Consider the following 20884-nt stretch of genomic DNA (forward strand, 5'->3'; position numbering starts at 1 on the left):
CCAATCTTATTATTATTAATCCACAGCGCCCTTGAGGTGTTTTTGCACAAAAACGGGGCTATACAAGTCATCCAAGTATTATTATTATTATTATTAACCTATTTGTGGATAGCTCCACGAGTAGGTTGACTTCGTAAACGTATGAAAAATATTGTTTTACTATTTGTTTGTAATTGTTTTAATTGTTACACCATCATTAAATTAATGATCGATCTAGATTCGTCAAATTGTTGAGATTTCGCTCCAACAATGATTGGTTAGTCGCCTTGTTTATTTAACCTTCTTTTAATTACGAAAAAGGTTTATTAAACATAATTAACATATCTTTATTAAGGCTAACAATCATTTAACAAAGTTGTGGACGACACAGCTTAAGATTAATTAAAGATAAGATGAGATAACAGATAAGTTTCTCGTCCCGCCATAATCTCAAAAGCTGCCAAGGAAGGGACCGACTTAAACCAATCACAACTTTGTTTGACATCTCTAATTCGGTACGGAAAGGGGGAAATAATAGTAAATATAAGAATAGTAAAAATAGTATATTTTACTTGAGACTAACGTAAATAGCTCTCATGCAAGAATTGTTTTATTGTGTAAGGTCCATTTGTAACTTCTAGCCTATTTCTGATAAATGCTTCGTTAATAATATACTGACTTAAACCAATCACTTAACTTTGATTTATTGAATAGGTTGATATTATTTGATACAATATCTTTACATCTATAAACCTTTATTTGATAATATGAGCCTCACTGGATGCTTTACCCGTGCTGAGGCCCCCATTTTACAATTTAATAATATTCAATAAAAAAATAATATAAAATAAAAATAAAATACAAAAATGACGGTGATGAAGAAAAAAAATCGGCAAATAAAATGAGGTACGGTTGTATATAGTGTGTATTGTATTGGTATTGCGTATTACTTGTTTTATTTTTAAGTTATAAAATTTACTACTTATATTTCCCCCTTTCAAGGGTGGGTTATTTTACTTGACACTAACTTAAATAGCTCTCGTGCAAGAAGTGTTATATTGTGCTGTATGGTCCATTTGTAACTTCTCACCTAATTATGATACATACATAACTAGTTTTTACGATTTTATAACAAGTTAACAAAAATGAAATCCTCTTTTGGATCTACCGTGCTGAGGAATTCATTTACATACAAAAAGAACTAGCTTTTTCTTGCGGCATCGCTCGCGTGGTATTAGGGAGAAATTACTCTACAAAGATTTTTCTCACGGGAATGAAATGTTTTTTCCGAGATGAAAAGTAGCCTATGTCACTTCCCAGTCCTATCCCGATGTAAAAAAACCACGTCGATCGGTCACTCCGTTGCGACGTGAAAGAAGGACAAACAAACAAACACACTTTCTCGTTTGTAATATTAGTTTGTTATTAGTGCAATTTGTTTCTGTTTTACTCTGTATTTGGTGTTTGTATTCTATTTCATGTCTGTTTGTATCTAGCATGTTATCTGAGTTTTAAATATTTCTATGGTGTAGTTTTTGAGAGAGAGTGGGATTTTGCTGTAGAGTTTATGACCACAATATATGAAGCATTTTTGACTAACGTTTGTATTCGTAGTTGCTTGTTGGATATTTGTTTTTGACACTGCGATCTAAATAATAATATTTTGCTATTTTATATAGCACATTTTTCCGTGAAAAATCACTTAAAAGGGCGCGTGTAAGTAAGTACAAGTGCGAAATACAAGGGAACAGGTATTTGGACTAGGTATTTATTCATACTTGTACCAGTTGTTTTAAGTATCAAGATGAGCTAGTACGACTCACCTAAAGATGAGGCGTATTTATCGGACCCAGTAAAAGTACCAGGTATTTTCATGCGATACTTTGTACTTGCTTTACTTAACTTTGTACGAAGTTCCGTAGCTAACCCCCCCCCCCCCCCACATGGATTTTGAAAAATTATTTTGGGGAATCAGATGAATTTTTGTTCGTGGGGTATTTTTTTTTAACATAAGTTCTGTAACAACCCCTCCATGGTTTGAAATATTTTGAGGGGAATTATGTTTCACACTCACAGAAATTCTCTAACACAAAACACAACCCCCCCTCTGCTTAATGCCTGCCCTATAATAGTTATTCAATAATTAAAGAGGATCCCTTTCGATCGAAGGATCAGATGGTTTTCGCCCGCCCATAGTCGTAACAGTGGGGCTGCGGACTTCAAGCAAACGCTAGAAAACCCCTTCATCATATTCTTTGAGACCAAAGAAGGATCACTGAAATTACTGTTCGTAGATTATTTACAATATATCAAAGATGGTCCGGGTGCGAGCTGTAGACTAAAGTGTCGCCATCTGTACGCGAGAAACTGAAGACAACCATAACGAGCGATTACGAAGTAGGTACTAATCTGAACATGGTGTCCGCCAGCCAAAATAAATTGATGGATACGTTTATTTTTAGACCGGCTCTTGTTTGAGTGATCTAAAGTGTAATCTTCTAGTTCGCACTCAGGCGTCACGCGTTCAAACCCCGGTCTGGTAAACTTCTTATATCACAATTTCAGCTTTTTATTATTTTTTACGATTTTCTTCTTAAAAATAAGAGGCACGGTTAGTACGCACTTTTGAAAAAAAAAATCGATTGATTAAAATTAAACTTGCCGGCCATCGTTATTATTGATGCGAAAGTTTTATGAATGTTTTTATCTCGTCTCTGTTGAAGAAAATACGTCAAATTATTTTTTTTTTACGAAACAGCTATTAAAATAAATTATTCTCGATATTCGGTTCCTGAAATAGTTTTTTCTCATTGTTATCTAACTGATATAAAATGTGCCTAACCGTTTTCCTCGTTTCTGTGCATTTACCAAAATTAATAAAAGTAATTTAAGTACTCTAATTTATAATCCCACTCTCATTCAACTAGCTGGATACAAAACATATGAAGATCAGAAATAGAAACTATACTAACACCAAGTATAGACTGACACCGAAACCATTCAATTGCACTGTAAAACACCATGTAATATATTTATAATAATTTCAGACAAAACACTACACATTATTATTATTTTTTTATTGGACAATTTGTATAGCGTCAATTATAATTACTTCATATTATAAACCATATTGAATAATGTGTAAATTAAATCCTCAGCACAGGACATCTCAGTGACGATAGCATTATCTTTAATCTATTTGTTACAAAAAAATATGATAAAACTTCTTTTTTTTCCGACTTTATGTCCGGGTTAAATCTTCCCCACAGGAAAAACTAAACCCTTCCACACACTTTTCCACAAATGATCATCTAGTCAATCCATTATGCAAGTGCATTATATAAGCATAATAAATACAAAATAATACAAAAACAACACGTCAAATCACCAGAGATCAAAATTTATATTATTTTTATTTATTGTAAAGTCATTGTAGAACGAGAGGAACTTACAATACATAGTTGGGAGTTAATAGGTACAATTTTACATTGGTATTTTAACGAAACAGTACAAAAATATAAAAATATCATAATTATTAGTATCACGTACAAAACTGCACACAAATAGAAAAAACAGACAAGAATAAACAAGAAAGGAAACTGACAGGGATATACACATAAGCACAGAGCCAAGGTGGGAATTTAGAAGAAGTTACTTATCTATTATTGGTAAAAATAGATTATATGCTCGAGTACAAATACAGGGGATAGAAAAGGAGAGAGAAAGAAACAAAATAAAACACAACACGAAAAGAATTACGTATTTTCGTTTTTATACTATTTTAACTTTTTAATATTTATAATTTTGTTTAGTTGAAACGAAGAAACTCGTGTAAAAATAATTTATTGTATTTCTATAATATTTTGACAAATAAACTAATAAATGATTTCGTTTTGTTTCAGCAAAACTACCTGTCAAGTTTCGGATACTTGCCGCAGAGCGATTCCGAAGCGGGGAATCTCAGAACTGAAGATCAACTAAGAGAAGCAATTAAAGATTTGCAGGTAGGTTATAAAAATTACTTCTTGTACTAAAACACACATTCAAATTTGTTATTTTTAAAGGCGACGTTCGTTTTAATCTATTTGTTCATAGATGGCGTTAATTAATTAATTAATTTGACTAAACTTGCTTTAGCAAGGCATTCGTTTACATTCTTTACAATATTAAGAAAAATAATTTGTTTCAATTTTAAGTCAATTCTCTCGAGAAAGGCATACAAATACCACATTCTACCGATGATTCAATCCAATAATTTGTATGTCGTTTTTGAAAGAAATGAGTTTTTATACGGACAAAACTATTTATTCTATGTTATCAAAAAAATAAATAGAGAAAAAAACTTATTATATTCCCTTTTCTCCACAAGAAGATGTACCATAAAATTTAATTGACATAACCATTCATTCAAAAAATTGTATAAATATTTATTTATCTCACTGTTATAATTTGAAACATTGTATTATTTTGTAATAAATAAATGAATATTGCGTATGTACGGGCGCAATTAATAATTTGTCTTAATATTGCATCAACACCTTGCTAAAAGCGTATTTTAATAAAAAAATAATTAATTAACGCCATCTATGAACACGTAGAATAAAACGAGCGTCGCGTTTAACCTTAAGGTTAAACGCAACGCTCGTTGTATTCTACGTGTTCACAGATGGCGTTAATTAATTAATTTTGTTTAAATACGCTTTTGCAAGGTATTGCTTTACAATATTAAGACAAATCATTTGTTTGCGCCCGTATATATGCAATATGAATATGAATCAATAGTTTTGTTCGTTTAAAGACTTAATTCTTTCGAGAAAGGCACACAAATACAATATTTTACCGATGATTCAATCCAATATTGTATTTGTATGCCTTTCTCGATAGAATCGAGTTTTTATATGGACAAAACTATTTATTCATATTCATATTGCGTATATGAGGGCGCAAACAAATAATTTGTCTTAATACTGTAAAGCAATACCTTGCAAAAGCGTATTTAAACAAAATTAATTAATTAACGCCATCTGTGAACACGTAGAATACAACGAGCGTTGCGTTTAACCTTAAGGTTAAACGCAACGCTCGTTGTATTCTACGTGTTCACAGATGGCGTTAATTAATTCATTTTGTTTAAATACGCTTTTGCAAGGTATTGCTTTACAATATTAAGACAAATCATTTGTTTGCGCCCGTATATACGCAATATGAATATGAATCAATAGTTTTGTTCGTTTAAAGACTTAATTCTTTCGAGAAAGGCACACAAATACAGTATTTTACCGATGATTCAATCCAATATTGTATTTGTATGCCTTTCTCGATAGAATTGAGTTTTTATATGGACAAAACTATTTATTCATATTCATATTGCGTATATGAGGGCGCAAACAAATAATTTGTCTTAATACTGTAAAGCAATACCTTGCAAAAGCGTATTTAAACAAAATTAATTAATTAACGCCATCTGTGAACACGTAGAATACAACGAGCGTTGCGTTTAACCTTAAATACACGTTTTGCAAGTTATGCTATAAACTATTAAGACGGGCTATATTTTGCCCGTATAAAAAACCCAATTCTTTCAACAAAGATATACAAATACAATATTGTATCGATGATTCAAACCAATATTGTATTCGTATGGCTTTCTTGTAAGATTTTAGTTTTTATACGGGCAAAATTAATTATTCATATTCCTATTGCTTATGTACGGGCGCAAACAAATAATTCGTCTAAATATTGTAAAGCGTAACTTCCAAAAAGCGTATTTTAATAAAATAATTGAATTAACGCCTTCTATGAACGCGTAGATTATGACGAACGTTGCGTTTAACCTTAAGGTTAAGCGCGACTCTCGATATAATCTACGAATAATCATGAATTTCCTTAGATTCTAACAAAAATTGTGTATGTTTATGAGACAAAAATCTACGCACGCACGTTTGATTCCCTATTAACCTTACGTAATTGAGGTCAAAGTTACAGGATAAATTTTCTCTTTCTATTTTATGTCTAACTAGTTCAGATCCATGAAAAATCACGGATAGTCGGAATTTTTGACAAATCAGTTCCAATTTTGAAAACGACGATTAAAATTCTTTTCTGTTAAAAATATTGAAAAATTTGCAGTTACTTTATCACTTGACTGAATTCTCCAACAGACACTTTCAATTTTGAAAATGATGACACTTAAATTCAAAGCAAATTAGAGTTTTAAACTCGATTGAATCGGAGTAAGAATTAGAATTTTTAATGTCATATTTGAATCTTGTACTTTTTTGAAAGCGAACACTTTTGATTGTTGAAAGCGGCCGTAAGTTTGAAAATCTGTGAATAAGTATTGATGTTTACTATCCATACGCCAGAGAATATACCCATTTCTCGTATTAACTAAATTCGACTGGCGACAGGTTCGTAGGCACTCAATAATAATTGATGAATTAATTCAATTTAACCTGGGCAAGATGACAACCCACGCAGATGACAACCAATAATATTACTTTAGTGTTCTTGGAATACCTGTCCAGGTGTCTGCAGGATACGTGACATGTATGACTTATTTTACCTCCGAGCTCTGTAAGAACTCTCGACCAGTTGAAGTATCTTATTCCCTCATATTTAGTAATCTCATATAATTATGTAGGTGTTGGTTTTTTTTTTATTTTTACATTAATTTCGAACTTTGTTTTCAGAATCTACTTGATTACCAAATGTGTTAAACAGGGTGTTAAGGGGCGCACTTGACTTGCTTTAAACAGTGATTCCTGACATTAATTGGAGTAAAGAGTGTAAATGACATTTTTAATGTTTTTTTTGTTGACATTTTTGATGTTTTTTTTTTAAATAAAATAAATAACAAATTAGTAGAAATAGGACTGTAAAGGGTTGGGTGGTTTCTCGGCTGAGTAACCCATGAAGACATGTGGAAGAAATTTAGTGAAGAAAATAAATTGATAATTTAAAAAAAAACACCATAAACATAAAAAAGGACACTGGAGACTAAAATTTCACTTATATTTTTTGCCCAAAATTATTTCAGGAATCACTGATTAAAGTAATTCAAATACGCCCCTTAAAACCCTGTATAATAAAATGTTAATTTTGTAAATCTACTCACTTTCTTTTGCCTTCTATAATTATAGTATCTGTGCAAATTTGTCACAATCATTTTTTTTCTAATAGCTTAATTAATAAAACCTCAACATAATATAATCTTTAATCATTGAAGATAACACCAGCGACTCTCAAACCAAAATGATTATTTTTTTATTTAAGATTTTTGTTTGAAAGTCGTCAATGATTAACAATGATTTTTTTAAATATATTATGAAGGATTCTGTGAAATTTCAATCATAATATCAATTGGAACTTGGATTTCTATGAAAAAAAATAATATATAGTTACCTGACGTTCCCTTCTGTCTCTCAGAGGTTCGGCCACGTGCCCGTGTCGGGGGAGATCGACTCTCTGACCAAAGAGCTGTTGAGGAAGCCCCGCTGCGGACTGCCGGACCAGCCGCACGGGGGCCAGGGCAACAGGAAGAGGAGGTTCGTCCAGCAGGGAAACGTCTGGAACCACACCGATCTCACATGGAGGTGAGTCTTTTCAAAATTCATTATAATTAATCAACACAACACACGAAAATAATTGCCTATAGGGCCTATGTCAACTTTGTGGATATCGTGTGACGGGTATTTTTAAGAAAATGAAGGAGAGTAATCTAGTGTCAGTGTGTTCAGGAGTGACAGACGTTTGAATCCATCCCTTCCTCTGCGTTGCAAGGCGATGGGTCGAGAGAGTCCGGCTGAAGACGTCAAAAGGTCCCGCCCGCCACGCACTTGGTGGGCAGGTGCACATGGCACCCCTGCCTGGTCACCTAACGTAGCGAACTCGGGGTGCCCGATGCCAAAGGTGTTGGCTATCCAATAAATGGTTTTCGGAGCGGCGCGTCGGTACCCATACTGTCCCATACCTTCACAAATGGATATTGCATTAAAATTTATCCGTATTACTCATAATACTTAATCCGAGGGGATAAGAACGGGTTAGTAGAAAACGTCACCCATATACGCATACGCGGACTGCGTATACCGGCCGTAATACGGCGTTATTAGAAGTTGACACATTTTTATTAAACCGCCCGATCTCCAGGTATAGATCGCGGAATTTGTTAAAGATTTTACATATATCAGTCGGTCGCACGATGAACATGTAAAAAAGCAGTAATACCCCTTTGCTGCACTATCGGAGGAATATTTTAAATCGAAATATCGATTTACCAAAGCAAATACGGAAGACATTATCGAATTTTCCGGATTATTTAGGCATTTTAAAATAGACTGGGTATGTCCTCTGAAGAAAGGTGAAGTTAATTTAACACGAAATGCAAAATGACCGTATTTTTGAGGATTGGAACAAAGTAGTGCTAGTCTAAAAAAAACTTTCATGAATATTATTAAGAGTAAAGATTTTAACCAGAGCAGTATACGGCCCTCTTTTATAAGTTAGAGCCGAATAAGTCCAATCTGTCAAGATTGCGTGACCGTCCTAGTCGCGCGCATCTATTTGATGCGGCATAATTCAAATTATATCAGCAATATGAACATTTTTTAAAGATTAATTTATTAAGGATATTTTTTTTAGATTTCCGAAAAGGAAATTTTTTTTAAATATAAAAGTAAAGCTGTGAATGTGAAAAACAATGATTACGACCTATTAGAACAGACCTACAGAAATTATGGTATTAAATATCATGATACCCGTATATTTTTTATGGGTTCACATTGCAAATTGGGAAACCTTGAAATATTGCTAAAAAATAATACATCGTCACCACCTATGAAGAATACTTCATACTATCGATGTCATCAGAAAATAATTTAATAAAAAAATAAATTAAATACTTCTATTTTTAATGACAAGGTTTCAAACACGCTATAAAATATTAAAGCGTTACTAGGCGTATTTTATTTTATTATGAGTTTTGTCTTATAACATCACGTAAAGCTTTCTCCTCATTAACTTACAATGTCTACTTTATAACGAATCCCCCTTATGAAACGTACGAAAATGATGTTAATTTCAAAGGTAAATTTGCGTGAAATACATTTGCACACCTTCTTTGAATTTTACGGCCGTAGCCCTAAATTAGGTGATTAGTTAATCAAATAGCCGCAGGCGGTGCTATATTTGACTTCGGCAAACAATGGTTTAATGCTCGGCTTAATTCTACACTACCGCCACATGTGTGCTGCGGCGAGTAGAAAAACTATCATTTAAAGTTTCTGCAAAAATATTTTATTTTAACAGGGTCCTCGAAAGTTAGAAGAAAGAATTAAATTACGCTTTTATATAATTATTTACTAACTGCAAAACAATAATAATAAATAAATGTTCTCGTGTCACTCTAGTGTTTATATCTGCATGACGTGTGAGAAGTTATGTTATTATTACGTAATAAATTTTCTTCGATGATAAAATCATAAAATAAATGTAATAATAATTTATTTATATCCGCATTAACAATTAAGAACGTTTTGCAAATACTGATAGCATTCTCGGGCAAACGAATCATCTGCCCGGATAGCTCAGTCGGTAGAGCATTGGACTTTTAATCCAAGGGTCCAGGGTTCAAGTCCCTGTTCGGGCGACTAACTTTTTGATTTGTTTTCTTTTATTTGAAAATCTTTTGTTATTTTGTCATGTTTTTATTTATATTTTTTTATTTTATGTACATTTTTAACATGACTGTCTATCTTTTAAGAACATGACCACTAATATTAAATTACCGTTTTGTAAGTTTTAGATATTTTTTTCTTATAAGTTTTAGCAAACCTATCTGTAACATTTATATCCATGGAGAGATTATTTTTTTTATTATTTCACATACATACAAAACAGCGGATATATTTTATTGTTTAAGTAATGCTTTGTCTGCTAATTCACGTTTTAAGATGTCTTCTTTAAAAACTAGAATTTACCTTATTTTTTGTGTTATATTAACTTTTACATATTTCATGATTCAGTTTCTTGTATTGCATCTCTACAGTAACTCTTTTAAAATAACTTAAATTTATATTTGATATCTCCACTTAAACCATGGAAATAAGATAAAAATACTTATAATACCCACACTCAGGCTTCGCCTTCGTGGGATTTTTTTTAAAATTATGTACATTTATTACAATATTTTTTATACATTTCAAAATATTTTAAGTTACTATCCATGTATGTATATAAAAAAATTCAATAATTCAATTCAATAATAAATAAATTTGTTGTAGTAAGCGCACTTGAAATGAATTGACACTAAGCTGCGCTATGTAAATACTTAGTTATACATTTTTCTTCATGTATTCTTTTATTTGAATATCTTTTGTGATTTTCAAGCTTTTTATTATTGAATGAAAAAAACAAACACTTAGTAAGACACCACTTTATTTTTGAATTAATAACAATAGCCAACCGGGTTTCGCTTGTCCCAAGCTTCATCAGGACTAAATATCAACTAAAGCAAATTAGATACAGGCACATATAAATATAGGTAAATGAAAACAATGAGTGAAAGAGATACAAAACAGATAGAAAGAGATGCAAATAGAAAATGTGGAGACAAATTATTAAGGATGATGAGGAGGGTGGGGGGGAAGGAAATAACAGTTTCAGCGGCGGAATAAATTTAATATGGGACTATCAGATAAATTGATTTGGTTATTTATTATATTTAAATTATTATTAACTGCTTTTTTATTTCAAGGGCTTCTAAGTTGTTTAATCTAATTCCAGATCCATTTTTATGCAATATTTTAGTTCCCGAGATTTTATCGAATGAATGATTAGATTCTATTAAATGATTTGCGAATTCTGAAAAGGCATTATTGTTTAAACATCGTAAATGTTCTTTTACTCTTAAGTTGACATTCCGGGCCGTTTTTCCGATATAAAAAGCAGAACAATCATTACAATTAAACGGCCCGGAATGTCAACTTAAGAGTAAAAGAACATTTACGATGTTTAAACAATAATGCCTTTTCAGAATTCGCAAATCATTTAATAGAATCTAATCATTCATTCGATAAAATCTCGGGAACTAAAATATTGCATAAAAATGGATCTGGAATTAGATTAAACAACTTAGAAGCCCTTGAAATAAAAAAAGCAGTTAATAATAATTTAAATATAATAAATAACCAAATCAATTTATCTGATAGTCCCATATTAAATTTATTCCGCCGCTGAAACTGTTATTTCCTTCCCCCCCACCCTCCTCATCATCCTTAATAATTTGTCTCCACATTTTCTATTTGCATCTCTTTCTATCTGTTTTGTATCTCTTTCACTCATTGTTTTCATTTACCTATATTTATATGTGCCTGTATCTAATTTGCTTTAGTTGATATTTAGTCCTGATGAAGCTTGGGACAAGCGAAACCCGGTTGGCTATTGTTATTAATTCAAAAATAAAGTGGTGTCTTACTAAGTGTATGTTTTTTTCATTCAATATGTCACACCCCAAAGTATTTGCTTCCTTCGAAAATACTTTTTATTATTATTTAAGATCTTTTGTGATGTTTTACTAATTTACTTTGAAAAACGTTATTATGCTGACAACTAAACTATAAATCAACCATTGTAATTTAATTTTCTCGTCTCTTTGAAAACTCAGTCTATATTTGATATGGTGACCGGCTTGATGTTTAATATTATTATGATTATAATATTATGTTAGTCCATTATACACATAGACTAAAATACATAATTGATTATACATTATCTTTAGTACATATATTTAAATTTCGTTTTTTTCTTGGTTGAATGAATGAATGAATGAATGGAGTGGTACCTTGGAAGTGGAGATTAACCCACTTCCCTACATCCGATCGAGCTGAAACTCGGCAGATATACTCGTTGTCGATGACGATGCATTTAATTTCTTTAGGTTGCACTTATGCGAATACACGCACACACACTCGCATTTTTCTGAAACTGGATGACATAATAATAATAATATTTTGTTAATTTATATAGCGCCGTTTTCGTAAAAAATCACCGCGGGCGCTGTACAAATATATTTCTTAAATAATTAATAAATAATAAAAAAGAAATGTAATGTAAATGTCGGTACTATTCAATTAGAATTTGGTTTAGGTGTTAGCGTTGTTGACCCCAGTTTCCCAGGATGGAAGGTTCAATCTTCTGCCAAACCATTATTTTTTTTAGAAGATATTTAACTCAGTCCTTGTGGAGGAAGGTTCAATCCTTAGTCAAAACAAAAAAAAACATAATTTTATTTTTTAATACTTAAATATGAATTAAAATTTACGTATTATTATAATAAATTTTAGTTTTTTATTGGTTATTTAAAAAAAAATGGTTTTATTTCGGGTAGGAATCATGCCCTTATGTATAAGGGGCCGTTCAAGTATTACGTAAGCAGATTTATTACAATTATTTACCCCCTCTTCCCCCTTGTCACCAAAAGTAAGTAAAGCTCTTACCCCCCCCCCCTCCCATGCTTACGTAAAAATTGGTACCTATATGCATTTTTCTGTTAATGTATTCTGTTTTTTAAGCAAGTACCTAAACGTATTAATTATTTGTGGCAATCCCCGAATATATATATTCGGTTTTCAATCATAGACAATGTGTGGGTTGCCAATGTGTAAAAAAAAAATAACTACTGCTGTGCAGCTGTGCAGTGCTGACGTAATCACTATCTTGACCCCCCCACCCCCCCATGTCATCAAAAATAAGCAAAGCAAAGACCCCCCTGCCCCCCTATAGTGCTTACATAATACTTGAACGGCCCCTAAGTACTATTATTTTTATTTAAATAAAACGAGTTTTGTAACTCATTGGGTTTGTATGCAAGATCCAATATAAATATGTGATATAATGTATAGGGTGTTTAGAAACGCACTTGACTTTTTTTTTTTAAACAATATTTTTTCTTGTCACTCGGCCGATTAACCGCCCATCCCTAACTGTCCAATACCTACTTTTTGAATGTTTTTAGTTAAAAAAAAAACCGTCTCCAGAAATCAAAATGTTATCTTTAATTTTTACTCCAAATAACCTCAGGAGTAAGTCAGGTACATCTCTTGTCATCCTGTGTATAAGAAACATTACAAGTATTTAAAAATAGTTTTCTAACTAAATAGGTTTAGATTGTGTTTTTCTTAATTAAATTTATTAGTATATCTGGAAACCTAGTAGATGGCAGCACTGCCTACAAATGTATTCCGACAGTTTAATAATGTTTACAACATAGAATTTGCAATGTATTATTTGCGCTGGCTGCACGGTGCTAGTTGTTTACATGCCGCAATTAAAACACTTGTTCATACACTTCGAGTCATGAAGTTTAAATTAATGAACTGTAGGGGTAAACAAAACCCCCCTGAGAAGTTAAATAATTGCTTGTACTAGCGCGATGAACTCCCCCTCCCGGTTAAGTTCATCCGTAGTTCACTTATAGTTCACTCGCAGTTCTCAGTGTTCACATTGTCTGTCTAAGTTCATACTTTATTATCAGTTTCAAGTCTTAGATCCTATGAAGAGAGTGAGCCGACAGTTGAACTTTTTCTTCTTTTGCGCAGCAAATTTTATATTGAACTTTGATTCTGTGCGAAGTTAATTAATTGCACGGGAAGAAAATGCGCTTTACTTTTTAACTGTGCATTTTTTACATAAGGATTTCGCTGTCTTCTGGGATTACGGTTTTCTGTTTTTAATTATTTTTTATTTATGTGATTACCGCACAAGAAACCCAACCGCACGCAGAAAAACGAGTATTGCTAATTTATTAAGAATTTCTTCAAATTATTGGTAATTCGGTTAAAACGGGATTGCAGACCGGTCCTGATAAACTTTTAATAACTAACTAACTAAGTAAATAATCATCACGCTGTTTCCCCGAAGGGACATAATATATGCAGAGGGGACAGACAGACCGCCAAGCAACTCGATCTTGGTGCACACTTCTTTTTTTAACAAATTTATTAGTTTTTTAAAAAATTTTTTTTAAATATATAACTCCACACAGGAGGCCCTGAAGAAAATAATTTTCCTCAGGGCCTATGTCATCTTTGGGGATGCTGTGTGGAGGGTCTTTTTGTGGAGAGGATGGAGTGAACATGGGTCTTGAAGAGTCCCATGTTGTAGGAGGAAGGAAACACAGAGGCCGGCAGTTCGTTCCACAGCCGAGCTGTTGAACATAAGAACGAATCGTAGAAGCGACCCGTTCACATGTGACAAATGTCAACCGTGTACAAATGTTGGGCACGCGTTTGGCGTGTATCCCGACTACGCACCGGTGCCGAAGGGATCAATGACGCTAGTTCCTCAGAGCATCTTCCATTGTAATACCGATAGAACGAGGACAGCATACCTACCTGACGCCTGTGCTCTAAAGATTGCAGTCCGCTTGTTAAGATTGGGGAATCTATCAAACGGACCGCCCGTTTTTGCACAGAGTCAAGGGTTTTTTTCAGGTATTTAGGGGCTCCGGACCAGAGATGGCTGCCAAATTCGATAGTAGGGCGCACTTGCGATTTGTACAGGGTCAGCAGTTGTGTATTATTAAAGTATCTGCGGGCCCTGTACAGTACGCCCAGCTTCTGAGAGGCCAACTTTACTCTGGCTTCGATGGAGCCCCCGTACCTGAGCTGGTCACTTATAGTTACACCAAGCATATCAATGGAAGGTCTGTTCGGAAGATTTCTTCCGTTAAAGGAGACTAGATTATCATTTGGATCCCTTTTAAACGTAATCAGACAGGATTGGGTCTTTGAAACATTAAAACCTTGCCTCATTCACATTCATACATCGTCTCATAGATACTGTTCTATTATTCTGACTCTTGTCATGGTCTGACTCAAGTATCTGATTCACTTGATCGTGGCATGTCTTCCTCGGGCGACCCCGACTTCTGCTACCATTCACATTTGCACCACATATTCTCCTTACACTCCTTTCTTCGTTCATTCGCTCTACATGCCCAAATCATCTAAGCATCCCTTTCTTAATATTACTCATTACGCTTACATCAGCCTTGCATTCTTTGCTGATCTCCACATTTTTCACACGATCATAGATGGTTTTACATACGCCTTAGGGATCTCATACAGCATTCAGTCTCAACTTTTCATTAAACTTTTAATAAATTCCTAATATATCGGAACACGTGTTCATGCACCTGTATTTGCCTTGATAATATATAATGACGAAAAGCGAAAATATTAGCATTTTTATGAACACGTGTTCCGAGATCTTGACAATGTATTTTATTAAAGGTTTATCAGGAAACTTACAAATTTATTCGTTGAGAGCCTGCAATCCCGTTTATAACCGGATTACCAATAATTGAGACTATGGCATCCCCAAATATTTGTTGTGAGGTTGGAGGTAGTGGGGGGTGGATGGGAAGTAGATGAAAAGAGGAAGATGCTAATCTCTTAAAATTATTTGTATTCTTAGTTATTGTATATTAGGTTAGTACATCATAATAGTATATAGACAGTCAAGCAACGTTTTGATCCTGAATGATGGTCTTTCACCAGGGTAATACTGAGGACGGGTTGTTTCGGAGAATATGAACAATTCTTCAAATTTCAAAGTTAATTTTCAAGTTCTCTGAAAGATTTTTTCAAGTTCTGTTATTATTTCAGTTCTGTCAAGCAACTAGCCTATAATGACAGAATTCGAATAAGACTTTCACAGAACATGAAAATGAACGTTGAAATTTGATGAATTATTCAAATTCTCCGAAACAACCTGTCCTGAAAGTATCTACCCCTCTGGAACGTGCTGCAAATATACTACATATTATTTTTAACATTAATTTTTTCAAATAACACAAATATCACAAATTAAATTTACTTTCGCACGCCAGGGTTCGAACCTGCAATCTACGGATTTGTAGCCAATTTGTAGCCGTCAAAATGGAAAATTATAGCAACTATAAAAAGTATACATGCTCCTTGTATTATTTTTAATTCAATAATACGTATTTTCTTTGATATACTTTTTATATTATTTTAAATTTTTCTGTTTTCCACACTTATTTTTTATATTCATATATCTTAAACTTATGTAGATATTTTGCATTATTTTTAATTCCTTTATACTTCATACTTGTTTTAGATGTATAAATTATTTTATTTTATTTTTATATTATTTTGTTTTCATTCAACTTATTTTTAATTTGTATTATTATACTTAACATAAAATTGACCACTACAACACGGCCATGTGCCTAGTGTGGTGGCCAAAAATTTACCCGTTTACTGTAATGTATAAACTTTACTGAATAAAGAACATATAAAAAAAAAAATAAAAAAAAAATACAAATTATCTGCTGAAAAATTTGTTCTTCGGGGTCAAAATTGTAAAAACTGAAAAAAAGTCGAAAAAGGTTTGTTTTTTTGGTTATTTGACAAAGATTCGGAGGTCTGCCGAGGTCTAAAACTTATTTTTCTCATTAGTCCTCCGTCGTGTACATCATGCCAAAAAATCATAACTACTCCATTAGATTCAAGGTAACTCCCCAATTGAGAGGAAGCTACAAGCCAAAAATGTGTATATTCTTAGTATACCTTATATCGCAGGAAATAGGCATTAAAATCGCTTGACAAACGGAGTCTAGAAACGTCCGATTTCAAGTACAAAACTGATTTTTATTTATTTTGTATATAATTTTATAAGAAAGCAAAAAGTTAATCAAGTGAAACTGTCACAGAAAATCTTAGCTATAATACTGTATTTTCCAAAAGTGGTTTCCTTTATGTGTTCATACATTTCTATTGAAAAAATATTTTATTTTGTAGTTTACATTTATATTTTTAACTGATTAATTTATTTTTTATTTGTATTCTACTCAAGCGAAACGATAGGAAAACCTTCAATTTATCTAAAGAATATATTTTTTGGTATTCATAATCTACATCAATTCGTTATAAAGACTAATCAAAATAGTGATTTGGCATTAAGCTTCGCCTTAATGCCTAAATTCAATTTTTCAATTAAGTCCTAAACCCTGTATCTAAATTTCGCCAATAAACAATTAGATAATATTAATTAAGTGTTAATCTCAAGTGACCTACCAGGTAAGTATTGTACTGTATATTTTCTCCATAAATAGTTAAGTAATAACACTGTAGAAATGTATTATAAGTTTGTACAGCGCCCTTGAGGTGTTTTTGCACAAAAACGGCGCTATAAAAGTCATCCAGGTATTATTATTATTATTATTAAGTTAAAAAATTACTGTATTATTTAACACGAAATTGATACTGAGATATTTCTGTTTATTGGCAGTGGCGGTAGTTGGAAATGCAACACCTAGTGAGTTAGTGAGTTAGTGAGTGCAGTGGCTTCGTTCGACGTCGCTAATTGTTGTGTTCTGGAAATTCAATTTTAATGCCTCCTACTTCCTTCTCGGAACGGAAACATAATTAACGCTGCATTTCTGCGGAACTGGTAGCAGTCACTTACATAAACAAGTCACTGTTCAATAGGCCACTTCTGAGAGTGTGGACTTGGACAGGTCTGTACACTACTCGGACTTGAGGTAGAATTCGACTCAACTTTTGAATATGAACACGCCGCCAGGTACATACACATACACATATTCTTTGAATAATTAGGTTTTTATACCTTTGTCATAAATGAACACCGTTTGAATTAAGAATTTACTGAAAACATAAGAGTGTTTCTTACTTTCCACATTTTATCTTAATTTTGTGAGACAATTACTAGTCTAGTTGTTTTGTAACTTCACTGCTTGAATCATATTCTAAGCCGTGAAGTATGAAGCCAAAGAAACGTACGAAAATTCTGACACGGGGCGGACTTTGTGTTGTGTTTTATTGTTTAAATATGGATTCTTTACCTACCGTAGGGTCTGAGATCGTAAAAAAGCTAACTAAAGCTATTATATAGTTTCTTTGTGCAAAAATACTTCTGCCATAATAAAAAAATTTTTCGCTGTCAGAAATGCGAAACGTGCAAAAAGTCAACGGAACTTTCTTTGGTTTTGAATAAAACTAAAAAAAATACAACACAACCCGCATTTCTACAAATCATTTACATTTTTCACTCCAAATTGTTTTATGTGATCTTTGGGTCTTTATATTGAACACTTGTTACTGTTTAATTAGTTTATTTAGACTTGATATATAGGGGACATTTTAGACATGCGAACTTGCTGGCTGACAAAACACACACTGTTTTACAATAGACGACAATAATAATAGTGATGGCATTAGTGATGTGATACAAATAATGTCAGGAATCACTGGGTTAAGGTCGAGTACGTCCCTTTTCATCCTGTATATGTAAAATAGTACAACCGATCTATTTCACTGTAAAATATAACCAAATTTGTCCATCTGCACAATTAATTCTCAAATCGTACTTATCGTCAAATTTATCCATGGACAATTCTTTGTCTAGCCAGACAATTTAGATATTTCCTCGGTTGCATACAAGCCAAGCACACGTGTCATCTATCTCGCCATGCGTCAATGGCTGTCTTACAGTGAAATTAAATATTTCCTTAGCCAGCAGCTAGACGTACTCGTATTTGAATGGATGGTGGAACATACTTAAACCGTGGAATCCAATGAATAATTTCACCTGATCTATTTGGGTAGCTCTACTTAATTACCCACCTGAAAACTTAATCAAAATTAGGTACTTAACTTTCACTAATAATTAAATTTATGAGTTTTCAAGCAAGTAATTAGGTTTTTAAATACAACGGCAGCTTTCTTCAATCAAAGTTAAGTCAAACATTACCCTTAGTGAAAGAAAGGCTTAGCGATAATACAATATTAGCGGAATATCTTTCGTTCTTTACGTCCCGCAGATTTATGTTACCCGTACCCTAATCCTTCATAGATTTTATTTTAAGATTTTTATGAATCACATTTCGACTCAGGGTCGTTAATCTCCGGGTTTTCCAATAACATTTCATCTTCTGTAGGTACCATCAAAGTGTTAGTCGGAATTTTATTTCAATCAGCTGAGACTCTTACTGTATTTTTGATAACAGAAGGTGTAAATCTACGAAGTTCTTCTTCAAGTGCCCTCTTCTATCGGTTTGGTTTGATTGACCTGATTACCCGTAACAATACAGCGGAACTGTCCTCGTACCAATTACGTTGATTTTAACGCCATGAAGTGTGGCGTTTTATATAAATCTTCCCTGGATAATCTTGTATTTGTCGCTACTCGTAATATGACCAAGATGTTGATGTTTTATTCAACTGTTAAGACGCCATTGATTATTAATAACAGCCAGAATTCCTATCCGATAACAACTTGACGAGCGTGTATATCTCTTAAACCGAGCTTAAAAAGCAACTGAAGCGGCCGTAATATAATGAGACGTTTGTCTTATAATCGGTGAAATACACTGTTTTTACAAACTTCGAATTTCGTTAAGAAAGATTTCGTTAAGTTTTAGGATAGGATAGTTTCGCTCCGCGTTGCATTATGATATTTAATGTTGCTAGATGAAATAAAACGGCACTTTTGTTCGGCGCATGGTGCTGATGCTGTGTAACGTGTAAATATGGCGAACGGCAACTTGTGCCACGTGGCGGGGCACAATTGCTTAGCTAATAGTTTAAACCCGCAATTCGCCTTTAATGACTGGGTAATGCGGCCATTAAAGGTTTCGCCATTTAATTTAGTGCCGGCCATAAGTCTGCAATGGCGACGCCAGGAAAGATATCCAACCTTTTACATTTACTATGCATTTTTCTAGGAAGATAATACGTTTTGTGGTCTGGTGCAGACTCCCAAACTTTGCGTAGCGCATTTCAGAGGGGTTGCGCGAAGTTTGTACATGTTTCGTAAGTTTTTATAGTAATGATGTCTGTCTACAGAAAATAATAAAATGATTATTTATTTTAAATTAAATATGAACTCTAATTTTGCCACTAATCTTCTAATAAATGTAATATCAATAGTAATGGAGGGCAAAATAGCAAACGTAAAATCAATGTCCAGTGTTTTCACTTTAGTGTCCCACTGTGTGCAAAGTCGTAAGCGTTTTTTAAGAGTGTGTATCTGAAGAGACTTGGCAGGTAAGTATGTAGGTTGAATTAAAGATCCTGAATTCTCCAGTCTTTTGAAAGAAATATCAACTCTACTTTTATCACTAATCTTCTAATAAATAAATGTAATGTCAAAAGTAATCCGGGGTAAAATAGCAAATGTAAAACCAATGTCCAGTATTTTTACTATAGTGTCCTCAGCGTTCAAAGTCGTAAAATTTTTAAGAGTGTATTTATCTGAAGAGACTTGGTAGGTAAGTCTGTTTTTCTGTATCTGTTTGTAAATTAAAAAAAAATGAATTGAATTAAAGATCCCGAATTCTCCAGTCTTTTGAAAGAAATATCAAATCTACTTTTGCCACAAATCTTCTAATAAATGTAATATCAATAGTATTTCGGGGTAAAATAGCAAATGTGAAATCTTGTAATATCCAGTGTTTTTAATATAGTGATTGCGTGCATAGTCTCTTCTTCAAGTTTTTTCAACTTTCTAATTAAAGTGTGTTTATCTGAAGTGTCCTGCAAGGCAAGTATGTTTTTTGTATCTATTTGTAATTAATAAAATTAGATATAACCTAGGAACTCACAATAAGTTTTAGCAGTTTAGTTTATTTTTCACATAAATGGCGTTATACAAATTACCATTTATTATAACTTTTTTTAAATGTAAAACGACAGTAACAAAAAGCAAGAGAATAAAGCTTGGGCGAATTGAAGTGAGAACAAGAGGTTCGAGAAATTTAGTAAAGTTTTGGGGGCTATCGATATTGGATTTAGGTTATGTTTGAGTGTATTATGAATTTAAACACACTTTCATATTCAGCAAGCCTTTCTACGAACAG

General features: G+C 32.9%; 1 protein-coding gene and 1 non-coding gene across 3 annotated transcripts in view; both read left to right on the forward strand.

Moving 5' to 3' along the window:
* Window positions 1-20884, forward strand: part of LOC149420702 (matrix metalloproteinase-2-like) — a 701246-nt gene that overhangs the window by 225480 nt on the left and 454882 nt on the right. For both annotated transcript variants that reach the window (XM_089636894.1, XM_089636895.1), the window contains exons 3-4: window positions 3882-3983; window positions 7408-7574. In XM_089636894.1, coding sequence (XP_089493020.1) covers window positions 3882-3983; window positions 7408-7574 — 269 coding nt within the window. The remainder of the gene's footprint in view (window positions 1-3881; window positions 3984-7407; window positions 7575-20884) is intronic.
* On the forward strand, window positions 9556-9628 carry TRNAK-UUU (transfer RNA lysine (anticodon UUU)). The gene has a single exon. It is a non-coding gene; the product is annotated as a tRNA-Lys (tRNA).

This window comes from Hesperophylax consimilis, chromosome 10, assembly GCF_061612785.1.
Source record: "Hesperophylax consimilis isolate HC1 chromosome 10, BYU_Hcon_1.0, whole genome shotgun sequence".
Classification (NCBI taxonomy): Eukaryota; Metazoa; Arthropoda; class Insecta; order Trichoptera; family Limnephilidae; genus Hesperophylax; species Hesperophylax consimilis.